Source organism: Rattus rattus, chromosome 1 (genome assembly GCF_011064425.1).
Source record: "Rattus rattus isolate New Zealand chromosome 1, Rrattus_CSIRO_v1, whole genome shotgun sequence".
NCBI classification, from domain to species: Eukaryota; Metazoa; Chordata; class Mammalia; order Rodentia; family Muridae; genus Rattus; species Rattus rattus.
The window spans coordinates 27729936-27754014 of record NC_046154.1 but is presented as its reverse complement, the minus strand read 5'-3'; the positions used below and the strand labels follow the sequence as shown (position 1 = coordinate 27754014).

At 52.3% G+C, this 24079-nt stretch overlaps 1 protein-coding gene across 1 annotated transcript in view; it reads left to right on the top strand.

The window, feature by feature from the left end:
* Nucleotides 1-532: 532 nt before the first annotated feature.
* Nkain1 (sodium/potassium transporting ATPase interacting 1) overlaps nt 533-24079 on the top strand; it is a 44222-nt gene continuing 20675 nt past the window's right edge. The window contains exon 1 of the mRNA XM_032896991.1: nt 533-685. Within this exon, the coding sequence (XP_032752882.1) occupies nt 632-685 (54 nt within the window). The 5' untranslated portion in view covers nt 533-631. The remainder of the gene's footprint in view (nt 686-24079) is intronic.

Below are 24079 nucleotides of genomic sequence, written 5' to 3'. Positions count from 1 at the left end.
CAAAGTTAGAACTCTAGGACTCTCCAGGCAGGGTGGTTCCAACTCCCTCAGCTGGTCAAGCTAAGGGCTAACGCTCGGTTTACAGGACTGCCTCTACAAGGGACTTTTATCCTACTTTGTTCCTGAGGCTCCCGGTGGGGTGGTCCAGAGAGGTAATGTGATCTGCCTAAGGTGACACAGCTCGAGAACAGCAGTCTGGACGCGACCCAGAGCTGCCAGCGCGCAGGACCCGCACTCTTCCACTTCGCTCCACGCCCCTCCCCTCCCCCGCCCCCCTCGCTCTTCCGCCCCTCCCTCGCCTCCCTCCGGGGTGGCGGCCGAGCCACGTGGTGGGCCGGGAAACGGCGGCTGCCGAGCGCCCGGGCGGCTGCCCCAGCTGGGCAGTGCTGCACCGCGCCGCGCTCGGTGCCTGCGGGGGCCGCTGCGCGCTGGCCGGCGCCGCGGGCGGGAGGTGTGCCGACGGCCGGCCGCAGACAAAGGAGGCGCGGCGGAGCCCGCGCGGACCGGGCGCACCATGCACTCGGGGTGCGGCCGGCCGGCCGCGGCTCTGGGGACCCGGCCCTAGTCGCCGGCCCCGCCGCCCCGGGGCGCCATCGGGACGACGCGGCCCCGCGCGGCGCGAGGAGGAGCCATGGGCAAGTGCAGCGGGCGCTGCACGCTGGTCGCCTTCTGTTGCCTGCAGCTGGTGAGTCGCGCGGAGCGGGGTGGGGCAGCGGCGGTGCGTGGGCGCCACCCGGGGTGCGGGGTGGCCGGGCGGAGCCTGCCCCGCGCGGGCTGGCTTGTCCCTTTGTGTGCGCTCCTCGCCTCAGCCCCGCGCTCGCGCGCACGGTCCAACGCTCCCGGGCTGCACGCGTCCGTTCGCACTGTGTGCGTGAGCTCCCGCTGGGGGCTGCGCCCCGGGACTGTGGCTCCCTTGGGGCTGGGGGTGTGTCCGAGGCTGGTCTGTGCACTCGGCGAGGTCCCTGCCCGCATATTCCCCTCCAGATCTCTGGTTCCATGGGTACCTCATCCCTCTGGGCTCCGCCCCTGCGAGCGAGCGTCTCACATAAAGTCTCTTTCTGCCCCTGTGTATGTCTCTGGAATGTTTTTAGATCTCTGACCATTTCTGCTTCACGTTTGGGTGGTGGGACCTGAGACTCTTGAGAACCATCAGCCGTCCTTTGTGCTGCTTTCTTGCCTCCCAGAACCCTCCTGACCGGGTGGCCTGGGATGGAGAGCTACCTCCTTGAAGAGGGTAACTAGGAATTGATGTATCTTGGGTCAGCTTGAGCTGGCAGGCACCGGACCCACTCTGTAGCTTTAGTCTGGCTGCCGAGTCCTCCAGCGTCCCATGAGCCATCTGTTCTAGCAGCAGTGGGGTGGGGTCAGGTAAAGAGTTCTCTGGTCCCATTGGATGAGTGTCCTGGGAAGAATCAGAGCATCTGGGGGCTCTGCGCTGGCCCCAGTTTGAAGAAAATGAGGTCTTTGACTGGAGGGCAGCAGAGTGAATCCGGAGGCTAAGAGTAACTGGGGTCCTGGCCTATGTATTGGGAGGAGGGTGATAGAGGAAAGACAGGGAGGTCTCCTACCTCCCTTAGAACTGTGGTCCAACATGGCTTTGCTTCTCTAGACAGCGTTGAGTAGGAACCGCAAACAGCATGAAGTCTGAGGAGGAGCCTGGGGCACTTGGGCCTCACTCCTGTGGATCCCATGATCTGGATCTGCCTTCCGGCCTGCACTTGCCAACTGCTCCTCCCCACAGGGACAGAGGGTGGTGGGGAAGCTTTGAGTGGAGCAGGTGGCCTCTGTCCTCCCACCCTTCCTTGAGCCACCAGCCCCACGCCTGCTAGCCACAGCATTGTCCTCTTGGGCCACACCAGAACCTCCTCTCCCCCCGATATTGGTATCCTGGTGATTTCCCCCTCACAAGGCCACCTGGTCTGTCAGGCATCATTCTCAAGGACGGTAGAGGGGCTTAACCACCAGGTAGGATGAAAACACCAGAAGGGCAGAGGTAACTCATTTTGTTCCTGCTAAATCTCCAGCAGCTGGACAGTGCTTGACACCTCATTAATATCTGTAAACTAAACAAGAACCCGTTATTTGGCAGATCTGGGCTCATCGTAGAAATAGTCTCCTTTATCTATTTTCAGGACCGTAAAATGCCAAGAAATCTTTAAACTTTTTAGAGAATTCCTCTTCTTTATTCTTTTTTAATGTATTTTTTTTTTTTAATCTTGTTGCATCTGTCTGCATGTGTGAGTGCAGGTGCCCAAGGCATCCTGAAGAGCCATCCTGCCCGCTGCAGCTGGGGTTACTTACAGGTGCTGTGGGCTGAGACTCAAACTCAGGACCTCTGCGAGAGCAGAGAGCCTTCTTAACTGCTGAGCCGTCTCTCCAGCCCCCAGGATGTCTCCCTGTTTTTTGTTTGCTTGTTGTGTTTATTGTTCTCGCTTGTTTCAGACACGTTCTAATTCTTCGGTCCAGGCTGGCTTTGAACCTTCAGCCATCTTCCTGCCTCAGCCCCCCTGGGTGCTGGCTGGAATTACAGGAGGTCTAGCTTAACTTTGAAACTACATGTTTTTGTTTGTTTGTTTGTTTGTTTGTTTGTTTTATTTTGTTTCAAGACAAGGTCTCTCACTGTGTAGCCCTGGCTATCCTGAAGTTCATTCTGTAGACCAGGCTGGCTTCCAACTCACAGAGCTTTACCTGCCTTTGCCTCCCAAGTGCTGGAATTAAAGGCGTGCACCTCTACACCCAGCTTAAACTTCATTTTTTCTTTCTTTTTTTTTTGAACTTTCAAAACGAAGAGAGTGTGTTATGAAGTGAATGAGTACTCAGAGAATGGAGAATGGTGAGTTTTCTGCTCTCTGTGCCTGTAAGCAGTTTGTCCCTGGTTCACTCTCGAGTGCTGTTACTAATTCACTGGGTGCCAGCTACTCTTGGGAGTGCTTTTCCCTGAGTTAACTCATTTAACCTTCATTGTGACCCAGTGATGTAACTTGCTCAAAGGGATCCAGGAACTGAGAATCAGGCATGGGACCAGCCAGCCTCCTCTGTTGCCTTAGCTACAGCCTAAGTTGCTCTGGCCTTGGTACACTGGGGCCGGTAGGGAGATGCTCACCCACCTTGGGAAGCTGAAGTGGTACAGGGGGCTCTCCCAGCCTCTAAGCATTCCCAGCCAAGCGATGGCAGCTCTTCCACAGCACAGAGCTAGCTAGCTTAGGCAGAACCTGGGTGGGATTCCACTTCTCCCACTCTTTGCCTGGGTGGCTTGGGCAGCTTGTGCAGGCTACATGAGACAATTTAGGAAGTGCTGGGGGCAGGGGGGGGCTTGAAAATTGGTCTCTTGGCTCTGTTGCTCTGTCTGAGCTGATGGCAGAGAGGGTCCTTCCAGCTGTCACTAGTCCCCTAGAGCCCCCTGCAGCCTGGCAGCTTCCAGAATGCGCTCTCAGGATGGTGAATGTGCCAGCCTGAGGGGAGAAGGAGGCTCAGTGTTCTTACCCAAAGGGCTGAGGTATTAAGGAGGCAGTTAGATATTTTTCAGCTGAAAGCGTTAAGAGAAAGGATCGTTTTCGTTTTCTGATGGAGTTTAGGCATTGCGACGAAGCAAGCCAGTTGCAAGCCCTTCCGTACTGGGGTAGACTTGTTTGGGGCAGAGGGTAGAACACGGGGGATGGAGCATTGGAGGGAGTTGATCAGGACTGTGCCACTGATGTGCACAAGTACGGGGGAGTAATTGAGGCTCTGGGGTTTGAGCAAAGCCACCTGGGTTCCAGACCCCTCTGTCACCTAGTCACTTCCTGGCTGTGTGATCATGCATAAGTGTCTCTCTCTCTTTCTTGCTTGGTGTTGTTTTTTAATTGGTTTATTTAGTGTATGTGTGCAGACGCCACGGCATGCACGTGGAAGTTAAAGGACGACTTAGGGGAGTCGGTTCTTTCCTTCCACAGATCAAACTCAAGTTGTCAAGCTTAACAGCAAACACCCTTAGCCTTCGAGCCATCCCGTCGGCCTGTCCTTGGGGTTTTTTGGGTTTTGTTTTTGTTTACTTTGTCTCAGCGTTCCTCTGTGTAGCCCTGGCCATCCTGGACCAGGCTGGCCTCCAACTCAAGAGATCCCCCTGCCTCTGCCTCCAGAGTGCTGGTATTCCAGGCCTGTGCCACCACCACCACTCTGCTGCTTCCCTTCTCCAAAGCATAGCTTTGTTATCTGTCATGAACAGTTCCTGTGTGTGTGTGTGTGTGTGTGTGTGTATACGTACATAAGAGTGCACGTGTGTATGTACTATAAAGGCCAGTTGATGATCTCAGTGCACCCCTAGCCCCGTCCACATTTTCTATCTCATGGTGTCTCTCATTGACCCTAGATCTCACTGTATTGCTAACCCAGCAGGCCAGCAAGCCCCAGAGATGGCCCCGTCCCTGCCTCACACACACAGCTTCCCCTAGATTTTTCTTTCTTTTTTCTTTTTTTAAAGAATTATTTATTTTATGTATAGGAATACACTGTCGCTGTCTTCAGACACACCAGAGGAGGGCATCAGATCCCATTACAGATGGTTGTAGTTGCTGGGAATTGAACTCAGAACCTCTGGAAGAACAGTCAGTGCTCTTAACTGCTGAGCTCTCTCTCCAGCCCCAGATTTTTTTATGTGGGTATTGAGGGTTCAAATCCTGTCCTTTCACATTTGTGGCAAGCAATCACTGTATTAGCTGAGCTGTCTCCTGGCCTCCAAGTTCCTGATTCTTGGGGTTACTTATAGGGGCTGCCACACTGGAACTATGCCTCAAGCATTGCAGGGGTCGTGTGCGCCTTTTGCAGGAAGTGGCAGGTACTGGGACCATGAGCTGAGGGGCAGGAGGATTGGGTTCTAGCCCAGCTCTGACCTTGACGTTGGGGTGTCTGTGCATCACCCCTCCGCCGTGTCTCCTGCTCTGTTAAGTTTTTGTGTTTTCCCCATCTGTGAGGTGTGAAGAACTTGAAGCTTGGCTCCTGGGCTCCCAGCTCTGCCTGACTGGGGGACCTGAGAGGACATCTGAGCAGGTGTGAAGGTTTTGTTCTCGGAACCTCCCAGGACCTTTGGCTTCCTGGGTTCTAATCACTGTAGCTCGATGACCTTATTAATACAGCTCACTCCCGGATTCTCGCTCATTTGCATATTTCTTCTCCCTACTCTCCTCCTTCCCGGGCTCCCATGGCCACTCGGTTCTTCCGGTAAGGGAATGGGATGACCGGGGACGTTTGCCCCGGAGACTCAGTCATCGGTTTCTTCATCATCATCATTACGGTTGCCGTTTCAGGAGGCCTGTGCTAACCACTTCGTATGCATTACCTCATTTAAGCAAATGAGCTTACATATGTAAAGTGCTTGGCAGAGTGCCTGGTACATGTTAAACGATCAATAAACGCTAGCCATTTCCCTGCCTCTACCCTTCGCATTATCGTAATTCCGCGCCGTGGGATGGATGGCTTCATTATCCCCTTTTCCAGATAAGGATATTGAGGTGCCCAGGGGTGAGGAGGTTTGCCCGGGGTCACCAAGCTAGTGACAGAACTTGAAGGCCAGCCTTCTTCTGCCTCTTGGGAAAAGCTCACTATGTCTACAGTCCCAGTGCTCTGTTTCCTCGTCTTGAATGAGGTGTTCCCGTGGTCTCCAGCATAGCGCCCCACGGTGTGCTAACAACAGCTTCCTACTGCGGTGGTTCTTGTCCCAACCCTGTGTGACCTTGGACTGATGCGCTCTCCATGGGCCCCAGCCTCTAAGTCTCCTTCCCACCTCACAGAGTGGTAGAAAGGCTTTTGATTCCAGATGCCAGACACACAGTAGGTACTCAGAAAAATATTGGGACCATCCTTCCCCCTCCCCCTTCTGGAAAGCCATTCACTTTCCAGAAGGTGCTGGGTGGGTGAGGGGAAATAACTCGGCTTCCAGCTGAGCCGAGAGTAATGGTGTGAAACACGGTCCAGCTGATGGATGTCGTCATTAGCGGTAGTGATGGTGAGGATGGGGGGAGGCGGCTCTGGGGGCCTGGGCTCCACCACAGCAGCAGCTGTGAGCTCTTGGCTCCTTCTAAGGAGCCGACTCTTTGCCTGAGGCTTGAGGTCCTTGAGCTGGCTTCCGAGTTGGGGGTGTGAAATTGTCCGGGTCACTTCTGTTCTTTAGTCCCTCGTGGACGGAATGGAAGTTTTGGGAGATAGAGATGGGAGATGTACTCCCTTGAGCAGATGGATAAACTGAGGCCCTCCCTTCGAGGGGTAGGAATGGCAGGAGGCGGGAACCAGGCAAGTGTTGCTGCCACCCTCTCACCTATAAAGTGGTTAGGACAGCACTCTACAGCGTGGCAGTCTGGGGATGTGGTGACGGGATGTGGTGACAGTGTCCTGTGCGAACCTGGCGGGAAAGCGCACTGTGCACTCTGATGCTATTTAGCAGGTCACTTGGCTCCATCTCTGCCCAGATCCAAGGTTTTAGTAACCAAGGTCATTCCCATAAACAATCCATGTTTATCCAAGTTTGTCACGGTCCTCAACAGCTCTCTTTTCCTTTTTTTCTGGGGGGGGAGGGAGAGGGGAGGAAGGGTTGAGACCAGGTTTCTCTGTGTAGCCCTGGCTGTCCTGGAACAAGCTTTACAGAGACCAGGCTGGCCTCGAGCTCAGAGTGCTGGGATTAAAGCCACCGCTGGCCGCTCAGGTTCCTCCCTTTTACCTTTTAAAAGATTTATTTTTAATTCTGTGTATGTGTGAGTGCAGGTGCCCTCAGAGGTCAGAGGGGTCAGATCTGCCTAGGCTGGAGCTCAAGGATGTTGGGAGCCACCTCCTGTAGATGCTGGGAATCTAATTCAGATCCTCTGGGAGAATAACAAGTGTTCTTAACCACTGAATCATCTCTCCAGCTCTCCTCCCCCTCCTCCTCCCCCTCCCCCTCCTCTTCTTCCTCTTCCTCCTCCTCCTCCTCCTCTTCTCCTCCTCTTCCCCCTCTTCCTCCCCCCTCCCTCCTCCCCCTCCTCCCCCTCCCCTTCCTCGTTCTCCCCCTCCTCTTCTTCCTCCCCCCTCTTCTTCCTCCTCTTCCCCGTCCTCTTCCTCCTTCCCTCCTCCTCCATCCCCTCCTCCTTTCCTCCTTCCCTCCTCCTCCTACCCCCTCCTCCTCTTCTTCCTCCTCCTCCTCTTCTTCCTCTTCCTCCTCCTCCTCTTCCTCCCCCTCCTCCTCCTCTTCCTCTCCCTCCCCCTCCCCCACCTCCTCTTTCTGTGGTTGTTTGTTTGTTTGTTTGTTTTAATTTGGTTTAGTTTGGTTTTTTTGGTTTTTCAAGACAGGATTTCTTTATGTAGCTTTGGCTGTCTTGGAACTCACAAGCTGGCCTCAAACTCACAGAGATCCTCCTGCCTCTGCCTTCCAAGTGCTGGGAGGGTGTTTGTTGGTTTTAAGACAGGATCTCATGCATCCCAGGCGGACCTCAAGCTCTGATCCTCTTCTTTCCCTGTCCCAAACGTTGGCGTTATAGGCACGCACCATGCCCAAGTTGATTTCCTTATGTGGAGTCTGTGGGACTGGGTGGGGGAATAATTCTATGTGGTGTCTGCCCTGAGTCTGAGTCTGGCATTGTGTTAGATGCCTTCCCTTGGCGTTATCTGGTGTATTCACGACTATGCCAGTAGATACGTGATAGGTCACGACTATAAACTAGCACTCAAGAGGCTGGGACAGGAGGATTGTTGAGAGTTTTAAGCCAGTCTGCTCCATATCATAAATTCCAGGCCAGCATGGGCTATGGAGTAAGATCCTGCCTTAAAACAAACAAACATGGGGGCTGGAGAGATGGCTCAGCGGTTAAGAGCACTGACTGCTCTTCCAGAGGTCCTGAGTTCAAATCCCAGCAACCACATGGTGGCTCACAACCATCTGTAATGGGATCTGATGCCCTCTTCTGGTGTATCTGAAGAGAACTACAGTGTACTAACATATAAATAAAATAGGGGTTGGGGATTTAGCTCAGTGGTAGAGCGCTTGCCTAGGAAGCACAAGGCCCTGGGTTCGATCCCCAGCTCCGAAAAAAAAAAAAAAAAGAACCATAAATAAAATAAATAAATTAAAAACAAACAAACAAACATACGCACGCGCATGCGCCAGGTGTAATGACACCTGCCCTTAATCAGCACTTGGGAGGCAGAAGCAAGAGGCTGAGTCTGAGGCTACAGAGTGAGTTCCCGGATAGACAGAGCTACACAACAAGACCCTGCCTCAGAAAGCACCAAGCAAAACTCGACTTGATGGTACATATCTCTAATCTGAGCATTCTAGGAGACAGAGGCAGGAGGATCTCTGCGAGTCTGTAGCATAGCCAGCCTGGTCTACCAAGTGAGTCTTGTGGCTCTATAGCGAGACCCTATTTCAAAACGAAAACAAGACGACTATAGAAGAGGCCAATACGATGCCTCAGCTGGCAAAAGATCCCCAGTAACCACATAGGGGTGTAGAGAGAGAAATTAATTCCACAAAGTTGTCCTGACTGTCATTTGTCCCCCATGGCACATATGCCTCTCCCATCACATACACACACTCACACACACACACACACACAAATATTATTTTATTCTGTGTGTATCGGTGTTCTACCTACCTGTATGTATGTCTGTGAACCATGTGTGTGCTTGGTAACCACAGAAGCCAGAGGATGGCTTCAGACTCCTGGAACTGGAGTTATAGGTAGTTGTGAGCCAACACGTGGGCCCTGGGAGTTGAACCCACATCCTCCGGAAAAGCAGCCAGTGCTCTTAACCGCTAAGCCATTTCTCCATCTCCTACAATAATAGTATTTCTCACCAGGGACCAGTGAAACGGATCGTCTGGTAAAGGCATGTGCTACCAAGCCCACTGTCCTGTGCACATGAAGCCTTGGGTTCGGGCCCAGCACCATATAAACTGAATGTGATATGCTTTGCACACTTCAGGAAGTTAAGGTAGAAGAATCAGAAGCCAAGGTTATCCTTGACTGCCTCTGAGGCCAGCCGAGGAGGAGGAGGAGGAGGAGGAGGAGGAGGAGGAGGAGGAGGAGGAGGAGGAGGAGGAGGAGGAAGAGGAAGTGAGGAGGAAATGGAAGCTCCGAGTCATGGAGTATCAATGAGTGCCTGACTTCCCGGCCCGGACCTAGAGAGCAACGGGGCAGTATTCAGAGACTGATCCAGCGAGCCTCAGTACACACCTGCTCTCTGGGGACACTCACTTCTTCCAGCAGGTGGGAGTTTGAACACAGACAGAGGCTTGGAATGAGCTGATGGCCATGGGTGTGAGTTTCTGTCTCCTGGTCCAGCATCTCAAAGCTTGTGGATGTAAGGGGACCGGTATGGATTCGGGGAACACCGGCTTGAGGTCAGTCTGGGCTCTGAGTTCCAGTCTTGTCTTTCTGTAACCAAGGGCAAGACGATCTCCAAGCTTCCTCCTGTACTGTTCTAAACTGAGGTAATCATGACGTGGCCTCTGTGTCCTAAGGAAACCCCTTTGAGTGCAGAGAATCAGAGGCAAAAGGTTCTGCTAGTCTGAGGTGCCGTGGGGCAGGAAAAGCCTGTGCCCTTCCTTGACGGTGGAGGAGCAGGATGGAGGAATGGCTCTATTTGATCAAGTGGACTTGCCGAGGCGCTGCCTCCTAGGACTGCAGGACGAGTGGGACCTGAAGTGGGAAGTGCATCCTCAGCTGGGACCTGGAGTCCCGGTCTGTGAGATGGAAAATTGGAAGAGGGTATTGGACTTCATAAGTGTTTTGAGATTCAACAGAAGCCCCGCTGGAGTGGAGAACTGTGGGTTCAAGGGCAGCCTGGGCTACCTAGACCCTACCTCAACCTCATCCTGTGCTCTTCCCAAAAGAAGCCATCGGCCATCTGGGTTGGGGCTGGTAACCAGTTGGTGAATAACTTGTCTACAGTGGTGATTGAGAATTTGTGTGCAGAATGGGTAACTTCCTGGAGATATATATGTATATATGTATATATGTGTATATATATATATATATATATATATATATATATATATATATACACACACACACACATACTATTGTTTTTCCAAGACAAGATTTATCTATGTATTCCTGGCTATCCTGGAACTCACTCTGTAGACCAGGCTAGTCTCAAACTCAGAGATCCACCTGCCTCTGCCTCCCAAATGCTGGGATTAAAGGTGTACGCCACCATTACCTGGCCTGATATATATTTTATATATATTGGATATTGGATATGTAAAAAAAAAATCTAAAGATGACTCAGATTTCTGGAACCACCAGATGTTGGGTCTCGAGAGGACAGTACCAAGTAGCATAAAATGCTGTAAGAAATAGTGAGAAGTACATTCTTCGGTCCCTGAAGCCGTTTCTTCCTGACCCCTCTCTAACTCGGGGCCTGGTGGAGCTCTGGACTGTGGAATCAGAAGTGTGGACTTTTTCCCTTCTGCCTGAGAAGAGGGAACCCGGAGGTTCTCGGAGTCAGGTTAGCTCCTAAGTCTTCTTTGCTTTGGGGAGGGGGACATGTTCTGCAGCCCCAGCCTGAACCAGAGATGTGGGTTTTCAATTACACAATTAAATGCACAATTAGGCATAATTACCAGTGCTCCGAGCCCGAGACTGCTCATAACAGGCGTGTAATCTACTGCAGCCTCTGTTTATACTACGCCGCGCGCTCCCTAATGATGCTGAGATGCCTTCACACCGCACTGTTGCCATGGAGATGAGCCTGCCGCCACCAGGCAAAGCTGACAAATGGTACTGTAGTCCCGGACCCCTGGATGGTTTCCACAGCCTCTGCAGCCACCTTGGAAGTGCAAGGGCTAGCTAGGGGGGGGTCAGGAGGGTAGGTCAACTCTTCCTGTCCTCTAACAGTCCTCCCTGTACAATCGAGCATTGGATCCGTCAGGAGATCTCCAGTGGCCCTGAGCCACTAGGGAACTTCAGATCCCCTCCAGTCCTCCAGCCATGAGCAGGATGATCCAATCCTGTGGAAATCGGCTCTGGCATCTCTGAGTCATTGAGAGGCCAAGGTCTGGACAATCCTGATGTCGTGGGCTTTCAGATTATCTGGCTCTGTGAACTTAGACAACCCCCTACCCTTTCCCTGGGGCTCTGTTCCCCCACATAGGAAATGAACCACAGGGTCTCTCTGTAGAAGTTTACCAGGCATTTAGGACACACCGTGAGCTGTAAGTGCACTAACTGTTCTAGCCCATGGATCTACAGTGCCATGCACGGTGCACAGCTGTCATCCGAGGACTACTGCAGCCACACCAGGCAGCAGCAGGGCTGGGATCCAAGGCCAAGGCCTCGGGCTTCACCAGGGCCATGTCAAGTCGTTACTGCAGCTTTGTTTTCCCAGATCAGAATTCTATGAATGGGCAGAAGCACAGAGTCGCATCTGCCTGTGCCCAAAGCGGGGGTTCCACATGGTGGTTTCTTCTTTTTTTAAAAAGATTTATTTATTTATTATATGTGAGTACACTGTAGCTGTCTTCAGACACACCAGAAGAGGACATCGGATCCCATTACAGATGGTTGTGAGCCACCATATGGTTGCTGGGATTTGAACTCAGGACCTCTGGAAGAGCAGTCAGTGCTCTTAACCGCTGAGCCATCTCTCCAGCCCCACATCGTGGTTTCTTAAAAAAACCACCAAAAACAAACCACATGGGTATGAGCGTTTTACCTTTGTGCACCACATGCATGCAGCATCTGCAGAAGCCACAAAGAGGAGTCGGATCCTCTGGAACTGGAGTTACAGATGGTTGTAAACCCCTATGTGGGTGCCGGGAACGGACTCGAGTCCTCTGGAAGAGTAGCTCTTGCTCTTGACATCTGAGCCATCCCCCCAGCCCCTTATACTGTGTCTCTTAGCAGAAGTAAGAATAGGTTTGAAAGATTTCCTTCCATTACCGTGCGCCGAGGATCCCCTGGCCCAGCTGCTGAGAAGGTGAGACACCCAGCACTGTGCAGTGGTCATGGAAAAGAAAGTGGATGTGGTTATCCTCCCAGCCTGCCCTGCCGAGGTCACTAGAAGCAGAGCCTCTTTGTCTTTGTTGAGACCGAGTCTCCTGTAGCCTAGGTAGCCGAGGGTGACTTTGAACTCCTGATCGGCCGCCTCCTGCTCCCGCCTCCTAAGTGCTGGGATTACAGGTGTGTGCCACCACACCTGGCTTTTCCTTTGGGTTTTGCGTTCGAAGCATTATGATATATTTATTGTTATTGCATGTGCGTGTGTGACGTGTGTACACGTGTGCCACAGTGCACGTGGGTGGAGGTCAGAGGACAACTTTGTGGACAACTGGTTCTCTCCTTCCACCTTTGTGTGGCTTCAAACTCAGGTCACCAGACTTTTCCTGCAAGCACCTCTTCCTGCTATGCCATTCACTGGTTCAGGAACGTGTGTGTGTGTGTGTGTGTGTGTGTGTGTGTGTGTGTGTGTGTTAGCCTGCCTGAGTATATGAGTACCACATGCATCGAAGGAAACTGGGAGAAAGCATCTAATCCCCTGGAACTGAAATCACAGGTGGTTGTGTGCCAAACCGAAATCAAGTGCTCGTGTTAAAAGCTAGCTCTCGGGTTGGGGATTTAGCTCAGTGGTAGAGCGCTTGCCTAGCAAGTGCAAGGCCCTGAGTTCGGTCCCCAGCTCGAAAAAAAAAAAAAAAAAAAAAAAAAAAAAAAGCTAGCTCTCCAGCCTCCTCCCCACTCATAATATTATCTGTGAGCACCTACTAGGTGCTAGCTCCGAGGAACACAGAAGGGTTAGACAAAGTAGGTCACTTAATTCACGGTGTCGTATTGATCAGAGCCTTGAATCTGTGTAACTTGGATAGGGTATTGTTCGTTTGTTTTGCTCTGGGTTTGGTTTTGTTTGTTTTTTTCTTTTGTGCTGATCACTGAGGTAGACCCTGGCTCTACCTGAGAGCCACTCTCCCAGCCCTGCCCCTTAGTGGCCTGGTCAGTAAAGCAGACAGCAGTTTGTTGCTTGCACGGTGCTGGGTGTTAGCAATCCTATCTGGCGCTGGGTGCTGGGTGCTAGAGTGAGGCTTTCCTGCCCTTCTCTCAAACCTTCTCCACACATCCAGTCATTCCCACTCAATAGATGGAGCAGCTTGTGGCCCAGAGGCTTAAGCACTCTGTTCAGGGCCTCATAGCCCCTGAGGGGCAGAGCAGAGCAGACATCCAGTGACCATGTCTCTCACTCCACCAAGGCGCCATTTCTCAGGAACATCCTGTCAGCTTCCCCAGAGAACACAGCGTTTGGTTGGAGGGTCAGTTGCCCACCTGGCAAAGATCAGGACTGTTCTAAATTTACAAGTCCCTAATAGGAACATGAAAAACTGATCTCCCTCCCTCCCTCCCTCCCTCCCTCCCTCACTTCCTTCCTTCCTTTCCTTATTTATTTTGGAGTGGCCAAAACTCCATCCTGGTGCTAAGCAGGAAAACCAAAGCCTAGAGATGATTCGTGGTCTGCCCAAGATTGCCTTCTAAGTTAGGGGTAGCACTGAAACTGGAACCCAAAGTAACACTAGGACACTTGTCTGAGCCGTCCTCATAAGCCCTTCCGGTTTGCTATAAGATGAGGAGGATCTGTTGTTTGAGATGTAATGTTCTGTAGCCCAACCTCAAACTCGGATGACCTTGAACTCTCCATCCTCCAGCCTCAGCCTCCAGAGTGCTGGGATCGCTGGTACAGCCACCAGTCTATTACAGGGAAAGAGGAGTCTGTCACAGGGAAAGAGGAGTCTGTCAGTGGTCTATGTGTGTGTTTGTACACACGCCAAGCTGCCCAGGACTGCAGACTGAAGCATTCGTAGGGCAGACTCTGGCACGGAGAGATTTGTGGATCAATAAACATCCTTTTTTTGCTTCCTCCTTCTTCATTTATTCATGAACTCTGAACTCCCAGGCTCCCAAGAAACTGCCTGGAAGAAAGCAATTAGGACGGAATTAGAGCCACTCCTATGGCCAGCAGGGGTGGGGCGGCCCTGGGAGTTCCCTGCAGCCCGTGCAGTGCAGGCTCAGCTTCAGCTCACCCAAAGAGAGGAAACACCCTCGGCAGGGACAAGGACTGCTCTCAGAGGAACTAAAGCACTCAAGTGCTGCTCTGGGCTCGGGAGGAGGGCTCTCTGCATTGCTGTGCATCTCCGATGAGGAGTCTCCCAACGGTCTGTGTGCTGAGCTCCTGGGCTCACCCTATCAGGGATCCCCAGCCATACATTGCAAGGAAATGTAAAAGCCCCTTAGCGCCTACTTTCCAGCAAGCCCGCTTAGCACGCCATAGCGGATGAGGACTGCCAGGATGGCAGGACATTATGAATCGCCTGGAGGGAGCCATCTACCAGCCAAGGCTCCATTCACTGCCAAATGATTAATATTAATAATAAGCCGTGTGTGATGGTGTAAGCCTATAATCCCAGATCTCCGGGGACCAGGGCATGAGGATGGAGAGGTTGAGGCAGGTCTAAGCCATATAGAAAGACCTCGTCTCAAAACCCAACAGAGGAAGAGCTTGGGAGGTGGGAGCAGGAAGACCACAAGGCAAATGCCAGCCTCAGCTACGTAGAAAGTGTGAGGCCATCCTGGGCTACATAAGACCCCGTCTCTAAAGCAAACAGTTATAATTATAAATTGGCCAACACTTACTGAGCTTTTTGTTGTTGTTATTGTTTTGTTTTGAGATAATGTCTGGTGCTAGAGAGATGGCTCAGCGGTTGAGAGCACCGACTGCTCTTCCAGAGGTCCTGAGTTCAATTCCCAGCACCCACATGGTGGCTCACAAACATCTTTAATGGGACCCAATGCCCTCTTCTGCTGTGTCTGAAGGCAGCTACAGTGTACTCAAATAAATAAATAAGTAAATAAATAAATCTTTAAAAAAAAGATTGTGTCTCACTGCTTAGTGATGGCTGGCCTAGAACTTGATATATAGACATGGTGGCTTCAAACTCCCAGGGATCTGCCTGTCTCTGCCTCCCTAGTGCTGGAACTAAAGACATTGCATACCATGCCCAGCTTCTGAGACATTTCTGAGTTGAAACATTTCAGCTTCTAGGACATTTCATCTGCTTGTCACCTACACGGTGGCCCATTGGCGAGGAGAAGCCACCAGGATTCCATGCACCCACTCTGTGAGGAACAGAAGGACAAAGACAGAGCTGGCTGGCAGGACCCTTCACACTGGCTCCATTTTCTCACTTTTCTGGTAACCTTGGGTGATAGCACCATTGTGTAGACATTGACTCCCATAGACAGATGGGGAAACTGAGGTTCAGGACATGACAAAAACTGACGGAGGTTGGAACCCGAGCTTCCTTGCTGAGGGCCTTGGACACTGTTTAGTGTGCCCTTCCTTGGGACTGGCACATCCCTGTTCCACTTTCAATGCCCGGTGCCCCACCTCTGGCTTGAGTCACCATCCCCAGGCTGGCCGCTACCCTGACCCCAGCACTCTTGGCAAAGGAAGGCCAAGGCCTAGAGGATGAGAGGCCCTGGCCTCTTGAGGGGTGGTCACCATGACTACCAAGGTTGTAGCCATGGAGATAGCCCCCCTAGCCCATGGTCGGAGACCAAGAGGTTATTGCTTCCTGATGGGGAGAGAAAGGAGCCACCTGGGACCTAGATGGACAGCGCAGGTAATGAGCTGGATGGACTCGGGCTGGTAGTTAGTGGATTTCCTTTTGCAAATGGAAGGCTATGTTGGGGCACCTGGAGACAAGTAGCCTTTCTTCTCCCCTTTCCCTTACCTACCTTAGGGGAAATTGCCATGACAACCAGCTTCCCATCATTGACCTCTCTGCGAGACCCTGCCCCTTTTCTCTGAGTGACAGGTAGTCACCCTGGCAACAGGCCTTATGCCCAGCAGGGGCTGTGACTTGCCTTGGCCCCTCCCTTTCAAGTAGAGAGCTACATTGTGTAGCTGGACATGGCTCCAGCCAACAGGAGGTGGGTCCTCTACAGCTTACCTGCCCCCTCACTGTCAACCCCGGACCCAGCTGATACATCTTCACCAGCTCCTGGGGGATCTTAACGGATACCATATTGATCCTGTCCCCCTCTACCTAAGACCTTCCCTGCCTCCTCCTTGACTTCCTGCCTTCCAGGTAGCCTAAAGCTACCTTCTCAAGTCTGAGCGGGCATCAGGATTGCCCAGAGGGCTTGCAACTTTCTGAGAGGTGGGGTGGCGGTATAGGTCTGTAATCCCACATCTGGAGACAGGGCAGGACAATCTCCAGATGGCTAGCCTGGGCTACATAGAGTTCCAGGCCAGCCAGGGCTACATAGTGAGATCTTGTCTCAAACAAAAGATTTCTAGATCCTATCCCCTAGAGTTCCTGGTTTAGTAGGTCTGGAGTGGGACCCTTCCATCTGCACTTCTAATGATTTCCCAGGAGGCAGTGCTGAGGCTGGTGTCCAGGTACTAAGCAGAATCAGGAGTCTGGACTGTGGTCCACCCGGGCTGTCCCGCTGAGCCTTCTTCTCCGTTTACTTAGTCTGAACATGCTGGGGTGTGTTTGTGTGTCTAAGCTAATGTGTGCTCTCCGTGGCTCTGCTTGTGGAGGTCAGAGGACAACTTTAGCCAGTTGCTTCTCCAAGCATGTGGGTTTCAGGGATCCAACTCAGGCCGTCAGTCATTCTGTCCCGACAGCACGTGTCAGTCTATCTCACACCAAGCCATCTCCCTGGCCCTGGACTCCAGTCTGCACCTCCCACCATATCCCTGTCAGCTGTGCTCATCTGACCACAAGGTCATCTTGCCTTCGCCATCCCTCGATGTCCCCTCCTCATCGGCTAGGCCAGCCAATCCGTCTTTTTCTCCTCGACTCCCTGTTCCTACCTCCTCCCCAGGTTTAAATGGGATCCTTTCCCAGAGCCTTGGCACCAAGCATAGCCCGCTGAGTGCCTTTGATGATGATGGGGTCTGTGAGTGAAGGGCTTCATGGATCGTTTGGCTGGTGACTGACACACTGGCTGGTCACACTCTGTGCCAGGTGCCGGGGCTCAGAGGTGCCAATGGTAATGTGGAGATACCCTGAGTGCTGGACCAGGAGAGAGAGGGATGCAGGACAGGGAATGTAGCTCAGGCAGGAAGGTGCTTGCTTAGAGGATAGCTCAGCGTAGCATCAGTGGTAATCCTAGCTCTCAAGTGGGGGAGGCAAGAGGTTCAGGAGCTCGGGGTCATCCTCAGCTGCAACCCAGTGAGTTCAGAGCCAGCCTGGGCTTTGTGAGACTGCGTCACAAAACAAAACAAAGGGCAGGCAAGATGGCTCAGTGGGTAAAGATACTTGCCGAGAAATTTTGTCGTCCCCCCCCTGTAGTTAGGTTCCTGGAACCCAAGTACAGGTGTAAAGAGAGAGCCGATTTTACAAAGCTGTCCCCTGACTTCCACATGTGTGCCGTGTCACACGCAGGTGCCCTTCTACAATTTCGAAGGGAGAAAAAATGGAAATGAGAAGGGCTTCTTAGATGCTCAGGGTGGTCATCGTGGGACCGAGAAGTCTGTATGGAAGGAGGGCATAGACCCTCTCAGGCCATTGTATTCAATCCTTGGACCAACCACAGAGCCCACTAGACCATACAGGAGTTCTCTGGGCTGTACCTGTTCTGGGGAGGAGCTGAAATTTGAACTTGGTATTCTTGATGCTGAGCCCCAAGCTCTTCAAACCCTGCACTGCCCCCATGTAACCTGAGACTCTCCCCTGAAAGTGTCTCTGTGCTCATGGCAGACATCACAGTCCTTACAGGGGACCTGGGCGTTACTAGGAGACCTCCTCTGGCCATGCCCCTTGCTGTTCGACTAGAGCCTACTCACTCAACAGCAGAGCCAGCTCAGTAGAGGCAAGCCAGCTGCTAGGGGGTGGGGCAAGTCACTGTTGCTGACAGTTGCCCTGTGTATAAGGCTCTTTCCAGAAATGGCAAGGCTGCCTGAGACTGTCCTTCCCTAATATCCAGAGATGCCTCTTCCCCTGGGGCAGGACTTTACAGCTAGAGAAGTGGAGACTGGGCCTGGCTTTCACACAGTCTGTTGTCTTAATTCGTTACTTTTATTTCGGGTGTTTTATTAGAAAAGAGTCTTGCTATGTAACCCAGGCTGGGCAGGAACTTAGAATGAGGCTGGTCTCACACCTGCAGCGATCGTCTAGCCTATGCCTTCAGAGTCCCAGGATCACCGGCATGGTCCATTCCACCCCGCAGTTTGTAACTTAAACGTTCAGATACAAATAAATGTGTGGGCCTCTGTTGCTAGTCTTCCCCGAGATGTCAGGGAAGGGCTGGACTTGGGGGTACGGTGCAGGCATAGGCTCTCCCAGGGGCTTGATCAACCTCAGGCACTGCCAGCTGCTCAGCCTGTCACTGCCTGTCTGCTGGCCAATGGCCCTATAAGCCTCTGAGTGGACTGCTGTCCCCGAGCTGCCACAAGCTGTCATCCCCAAGACAGGCCACCAGGGACAGACATCCTCTGCTGAAGTGAGGAGCTGTCTGAGGCTGTGCTTGTGGGAGCCTGGGTTCATCCAACAGGAAGTGGGCATAGCAGGGGTGGAGAGGCATGGTCTAGGAAGGCTCACTAAGGTCCAGTGCTGGATGAGGGACCCACATGTGCCCCTTCCCCTGCCCAGCTTTTGCTCCCCCCCTCCTCCATGAGTGGCAGTCTTTGTTCAGCCTGTCTGAGCCAGTCCCTTGTCCATCAAGTGGAGGGGCTGATTAGCCACACCTGACATCTAGGTTTGTTTGTTTTTGTTTTTGTTTTTGTGTTTTTGTTTTTGTTTTGTTTTGTTTTGTTTTGTTTTGGGCTGGGGACCGAACCCAGGGCCTTGCGCTTGCTAGGCAAGTGCTCTACCACTGAGCTAAATCCCCAACCCCCGACACCTAGGTTTTGTCTTTTTGATTCAGTGGTTTTTGACTTTTATATTTATTTGTTTGCTTGCTTGCTTGCTTGTTTCGTATTGTTTTCAGTTAGGGTTACTGTTGCTGTAGTAAAACGCCATGACTGGGGAGGAAAGGGTTTATTTGGCTTACACTTCTACACCACTGTTCATCACCAAAGGAAGTCAGGACAGGAACTCAAGAAAGGCAGGAACCTGAAGGCAGGAACTGATGCAGAAGTCACAGAGGAGTGCTGCTTACTGGTTTCCTTATAGAGCCCAGCTCCACCAGCCCAGGGTTACACTGCCCAGAGTGGTCTAAGCCCTTCACCAGCAATCACTAACCAAGAAAATACTCCAAGGTTTGCCTACAGCCAGATCTTTTCCTCTTTAACTTTTTATTGATTATTTGTGACTTTCACATCTTGCACCCCAATCTCACTCATCTCCCCGTCCCTTCATATTCACCCTCTGCCCTCAGAGTGCCCCCCAAAAAAACGACAGGAAAAAAATCTCATTATGAAGCTGAAGTGTGTCACAGTGTGTCCCACAGAATACCCTTTTATCCACGCTTTTTTACTTGCAAATCTTATTGCAGTGACTCCTTGGTCTGGAGAGCCTGTGGCTTTGGGTTTGTAAGACAGGCCCTTGCACATGCTCCAACAGATGGATAGATGTTGGGTGGACCACCTCAGAGCCCTGGATCTGGGTCTAGGTGTCAGCTGAGGTCAGCCCACCAGCTCTCCTGCACCCGCACCACCAGGGGGAGCTCTCCAGCACTGCCCTGGTTAGCTCACCCAGTGCTGCAGCTGGCAAGGGACAGGGGCAGCTCTCTCACTCTCATGCCCTCAGGGCTGGCTCACCCACACCCACACCCACACCACCCGGGGTCAACTCTACTGTGTTGCCCAAGCAAGGTGGAGGGCCCACTCCCCTCACCACTGTAGGTGGCCAGGGGCAGACCCAGCTCTCCCTCACCTCAGGGGCCAGCCCTCCCATCTGCTGCCTGACTACCGCAGGTTGGGGTGGGGCATCTCTCCCACACCACAGCACAGCAGAGGAGAGAAGGCCATCTCACCAGCACCCCTGCCACCAGGGCCAGCTCCACTGTGCTATCTGGGGGAGGTGCAACTACATAGCCAGGTGTTGTGGAGGCATTTTCTCTGTTGAGTTTCCTTCTTCCTCTCAGATGACTATAGTGTCAAGTTCTCTCTCTCTCTCTCTCTCTCTGTGTGTGTGTGTGTGTGTGTGTGTGTGTGTGTGTGTGTGTAAGAGAAAAGGAATGTGTCATACATGTCATGGTGCGTATGTGGAAGGAAGGTCAGAGACAACTTGTACACATTGATTCCTCCTCCATGAAGGACCTGGGGATTGAACTCGGATCGTCAACCTTGGCAGCAGACGCTGCCATTTCTGAGCCATTTCTCGGGATGGAATTCTGTAGCCCAGGCTGACCTCTTGCCTCAGCCTCCTACGTGTTGGGTTATAGATGTGAGTTACCACGCCCAGCTGGCATTTAACTAAGGCTTTGCAAACAGTGCCTAGAGTAATCTTGGCCTTAATACACCACCACCACCAGGCTCTCCGAGGGATACAAGACAGCATCCCTGTAGCACAGGCCCAGAGAAGGGGACAAGATCCACCTTTCTCCTTTCCTCATTACTCCAGGGATGATGAGGGCCCTGGCATCAGGGGTCCCTTAAGGACTGTCCTAGAAAGTTCATGCCATTTCTTTTTTTTTTTTTTTTTTTTTTTTTCGGAGCTGGGGACCAACTCAGGGCCTTGCACTTGCTAGGCAAGCGCTCTACCACTGAGCTAAATCCCCAACCCCTGTTCATGCCATTTCTATTGAGATCCAGTTAAGAACACAAATTCAGACAATGACCTGAACAGTGGAAGCTCTTCTGGACGACTGGGCAAGAGTCTGCTATTCAACCTTACTCTGTGGTCTTGGTGCTCCTGGGAGGGTGCGTGGGGAAGGGCAGGTGGTCCACAGCCAGGAAGTCTGACGAAGAAGTCACAGGATCATAGATATTCCAGGGATGGAGGGCTCCAACCCACTGACACCTACGAACCCAGGAAGGGATTCCTGCAGGGAGAGAAGCTGGAACAGCTCACAGGGCAGTGAGTGTGATAAGAGCTGGGACTTCCAGCCAGAGACCCTGGTGGAAATCCTCAGAGCCCTGTGACCTTAACTGGTGACTCTGTGCTTCAGTTTTCCCAAGTGCAAAAGATCGGAGTCTGCCCCGCATGCCTGCGAGAGTTAAACGGACCAAGGCTTTCTAGAACCAGGAAAACATGGCATAGGGTGTTGGCTGTTACTGCCTCTTGGCATTCCGCAGCTGTAGTACAGTGCCTCGTGCAATGAGCCCTACTCAGTGTTAGCACACAATAGGCTCATGAAGTAGGCCTCCCTTACCTGCCTCCCTTTGGCCTCCTGTATAGCCAGCTACTTCCCCACCTCCAAATAGCATTCTGGCTCAGGGTCAGGAACTGATTGCAAGAGGTGGCTGGGCTTTGTCCTGTTTGCCCCTCTGGCACTCCTCATCAATCTCCAGGCCTGCCCAGGGCAGATTGTAGGCGTCTGGTTAAGAGCTTGGGCTCCGGGCACACCACCTGGCTGGCTGAAGATTGCCTCTCTTAGCCCTGAGATCTCAGGCTAGAGCCTGCCCTCCGTTGAAGGGTGGGGTGACGACCCTTCGTTTGTAGTTGTGCGGGCTGAACCAGACAGATAGGGTATGCATGCGCTTGGCACAAAGCCTGATTCCGGCAGCGCGTGCAGAATCTTAGCCTCTGTCATTACGCCGTGTTCAAGTTCAAAGCGGAAATCTGTCAAGCCTTCTCAGTGGGATATCCCCTTGGGATGCCCTGTGCCGCCCTCCCTTCTCCCGCAGCCGCATCTCACACTCGTGCACACAGACCCCAAATAACTTTTCACAGGGCCAGACTGGAGTGAAGCACCCCACCCCTCTGGCAGGTAGATAACCAGGGAAAGTCGCTGTGCGTGTGGGGGACACTCCCTCCGTTTATTCATGATTGAGTCCTTAATGCTAATGACTCGAACACCTATGCAAATAAGTCTTCAGCCTGTGGAGGGTAAGGGCTGTGCAAAAGAAAAGGTGCCAAGAGATTAGGCTCCCTCATCCCTTCAAGCCTCGATGCCGCTGTCGTCCATCCCACAGGGCTAATACTAACGTGTCCCAGAGCATCGGAACCTACAGTCTGCACCTTCAGGGCTGTCCAGATGTAGGTGTCTGCTGGGATCCCAGCCGGAGCTGAAACCATTACTTTGGAATCCTAGGGTGGAGGGACTTTTGTGTACCTTTGCCTGCCGGCTCCTGACACCCAGTGCTGTTGCTGGGCAGAATTCCCCACCTGGCTCTTAGGCAGAAGTGGTTGCTGTTGCCATAGCAGTGAGGCTGGTTTTCATCAGCATCTCCTTCCTGGGAGCCTCTAGACAGGAGGGCCACTGAGTCAGCCAGGGATAGGGCGCTTTGTTTCCCTGCTCAGGTCATGGGAAGTGTGGCATCAGCCAGGAGGGGTGACCCCACACCAGGTGACTGATGTTTCCAGAGTGGCATTTAGCCCCAGACCCAGGCTGCTTCCGGGCTCTGCCAGGCTGGTCCTCCAGACACAATAGCCCTTCCCATTGTGTGTGTTCTCTATGCCCCCCGGCTCTACCCAGATGGGTGTGTTCCAGGCTCTCCCCAGGACCTCAGTGTTAATCCATTGCCACCTCACTCAGGCAAGCCGGCCTTCCTGACCACGCCCACTGCAGCTCTCTTCCTGGACTCTTCCTTCGGAGCACTGAGCAGAGTCATTTTGCTCACGAGGGGTGTGTGTGTGTGTGTGTGTGTGTGTGTCCCGTGTGTGTCTGAATCTGTGATGAGTCAGGATATTTCTTTGTGTAGCCCTGATTACTCAATTTGTAGAGCAGACTGGTCTTGAACTCACAGAGATCCACTCTACCTCTGCCTCTGGAGTGCTGGGATTGGGGGGGGGGTGCTGCCACCCGCTCATTACATTTTTTAAAAATGTCTTTTGGGACTGAGAATCATATAGCCCTGGCTGGCTTCAGACTGGCTCTGTGGCTCAAGGGGGCCTTGAACTTTGCATTCTTCCGTCTCAGGTCCTGTGAGTTCATTTTTGGCTGCTTGTGACTTGGGGATCCTAACAAAGGATCTGTCATCTAATCCAAGGTCACGCGTTTGTTTTGTGTCTTTTGAGATAGAGTTGCGGAACTCTGGCTGTCCTGGAATTCACTCTGTAGACCAGGCTAGCCTCATACTCACAAAGGTCTGCCTGCCTCTGCCTCCTGAACGCTGGGATTAAAGGTGTGTGCTACCATATCTTGCTAAGCCTATGTCTCTTGTACTCTCCCCTGGGAGTGCCCGGTGCCCAGGCATCACCGGCCGGCACACTTTCTGGGAGGAGGCAGGGCAAAGTCTTCTGAAACTGGGGAGTCCACCGTGGTTTCCAGGGGCGTCTCTGGGGACTGTGGGGGTCTGAGATCTGTGTTTTCCCTGGTGCCACGCAGAGAGAAGGAGGCAGAGAGGAATCTGATCTGATTGAGAGCAGAGAACTGGAGGGGCTGGCGGAGAGAGCCTTCCTCAGGAGTCTTAGGCTCGGCCCTTTCGTAGACGACCTTCCCCTTGGTGGTCCTCAATGAAGCAGCTCTCTGAATCAATCTGTTGTGGTAGATGTAAGCACATACACTTTATTCAGGGTGAACCAGAGATTATGTGTAGGTTTATGGCCCTGCTCTGTGTGCTCAGTTCTCTCCTCCCACCTTATGTTAAGGCTTGTGCTCAGGCTGTTGGGCTTGCGTAATCTGGCGGGATGCATGACTACCTGCTAAGCCATCTTGCCAGCCTCAATTTTGGTCTTTTTTTTTTTTTTTTTTTTAGATTTATTTATTTATTATATATGAGTACACCGTAGCTGTCTTCAGACACACCAGAAGAGGGCATCAGATCTCACTACAGATGGTTGTGAGCCACCATGTGGTTGCTGGGATTTGAACTCAGGACCTCTGGAAGAACAGTCAATGCTCTTAACTGCTGAGCCATCTCTCCAGCCCCAATTTTGGTCTTTTTAAACACTAATGATATTTAGGCTTCCTTAATACCCATATGATTTTTTTTTAAAGATTTACTTATTTTATGTACATGAGTACACTGTAGCTATCTTCAGACACACCAGAAGAGGGCATCAGATCCCATTACAGATGGTTGTGAGCTG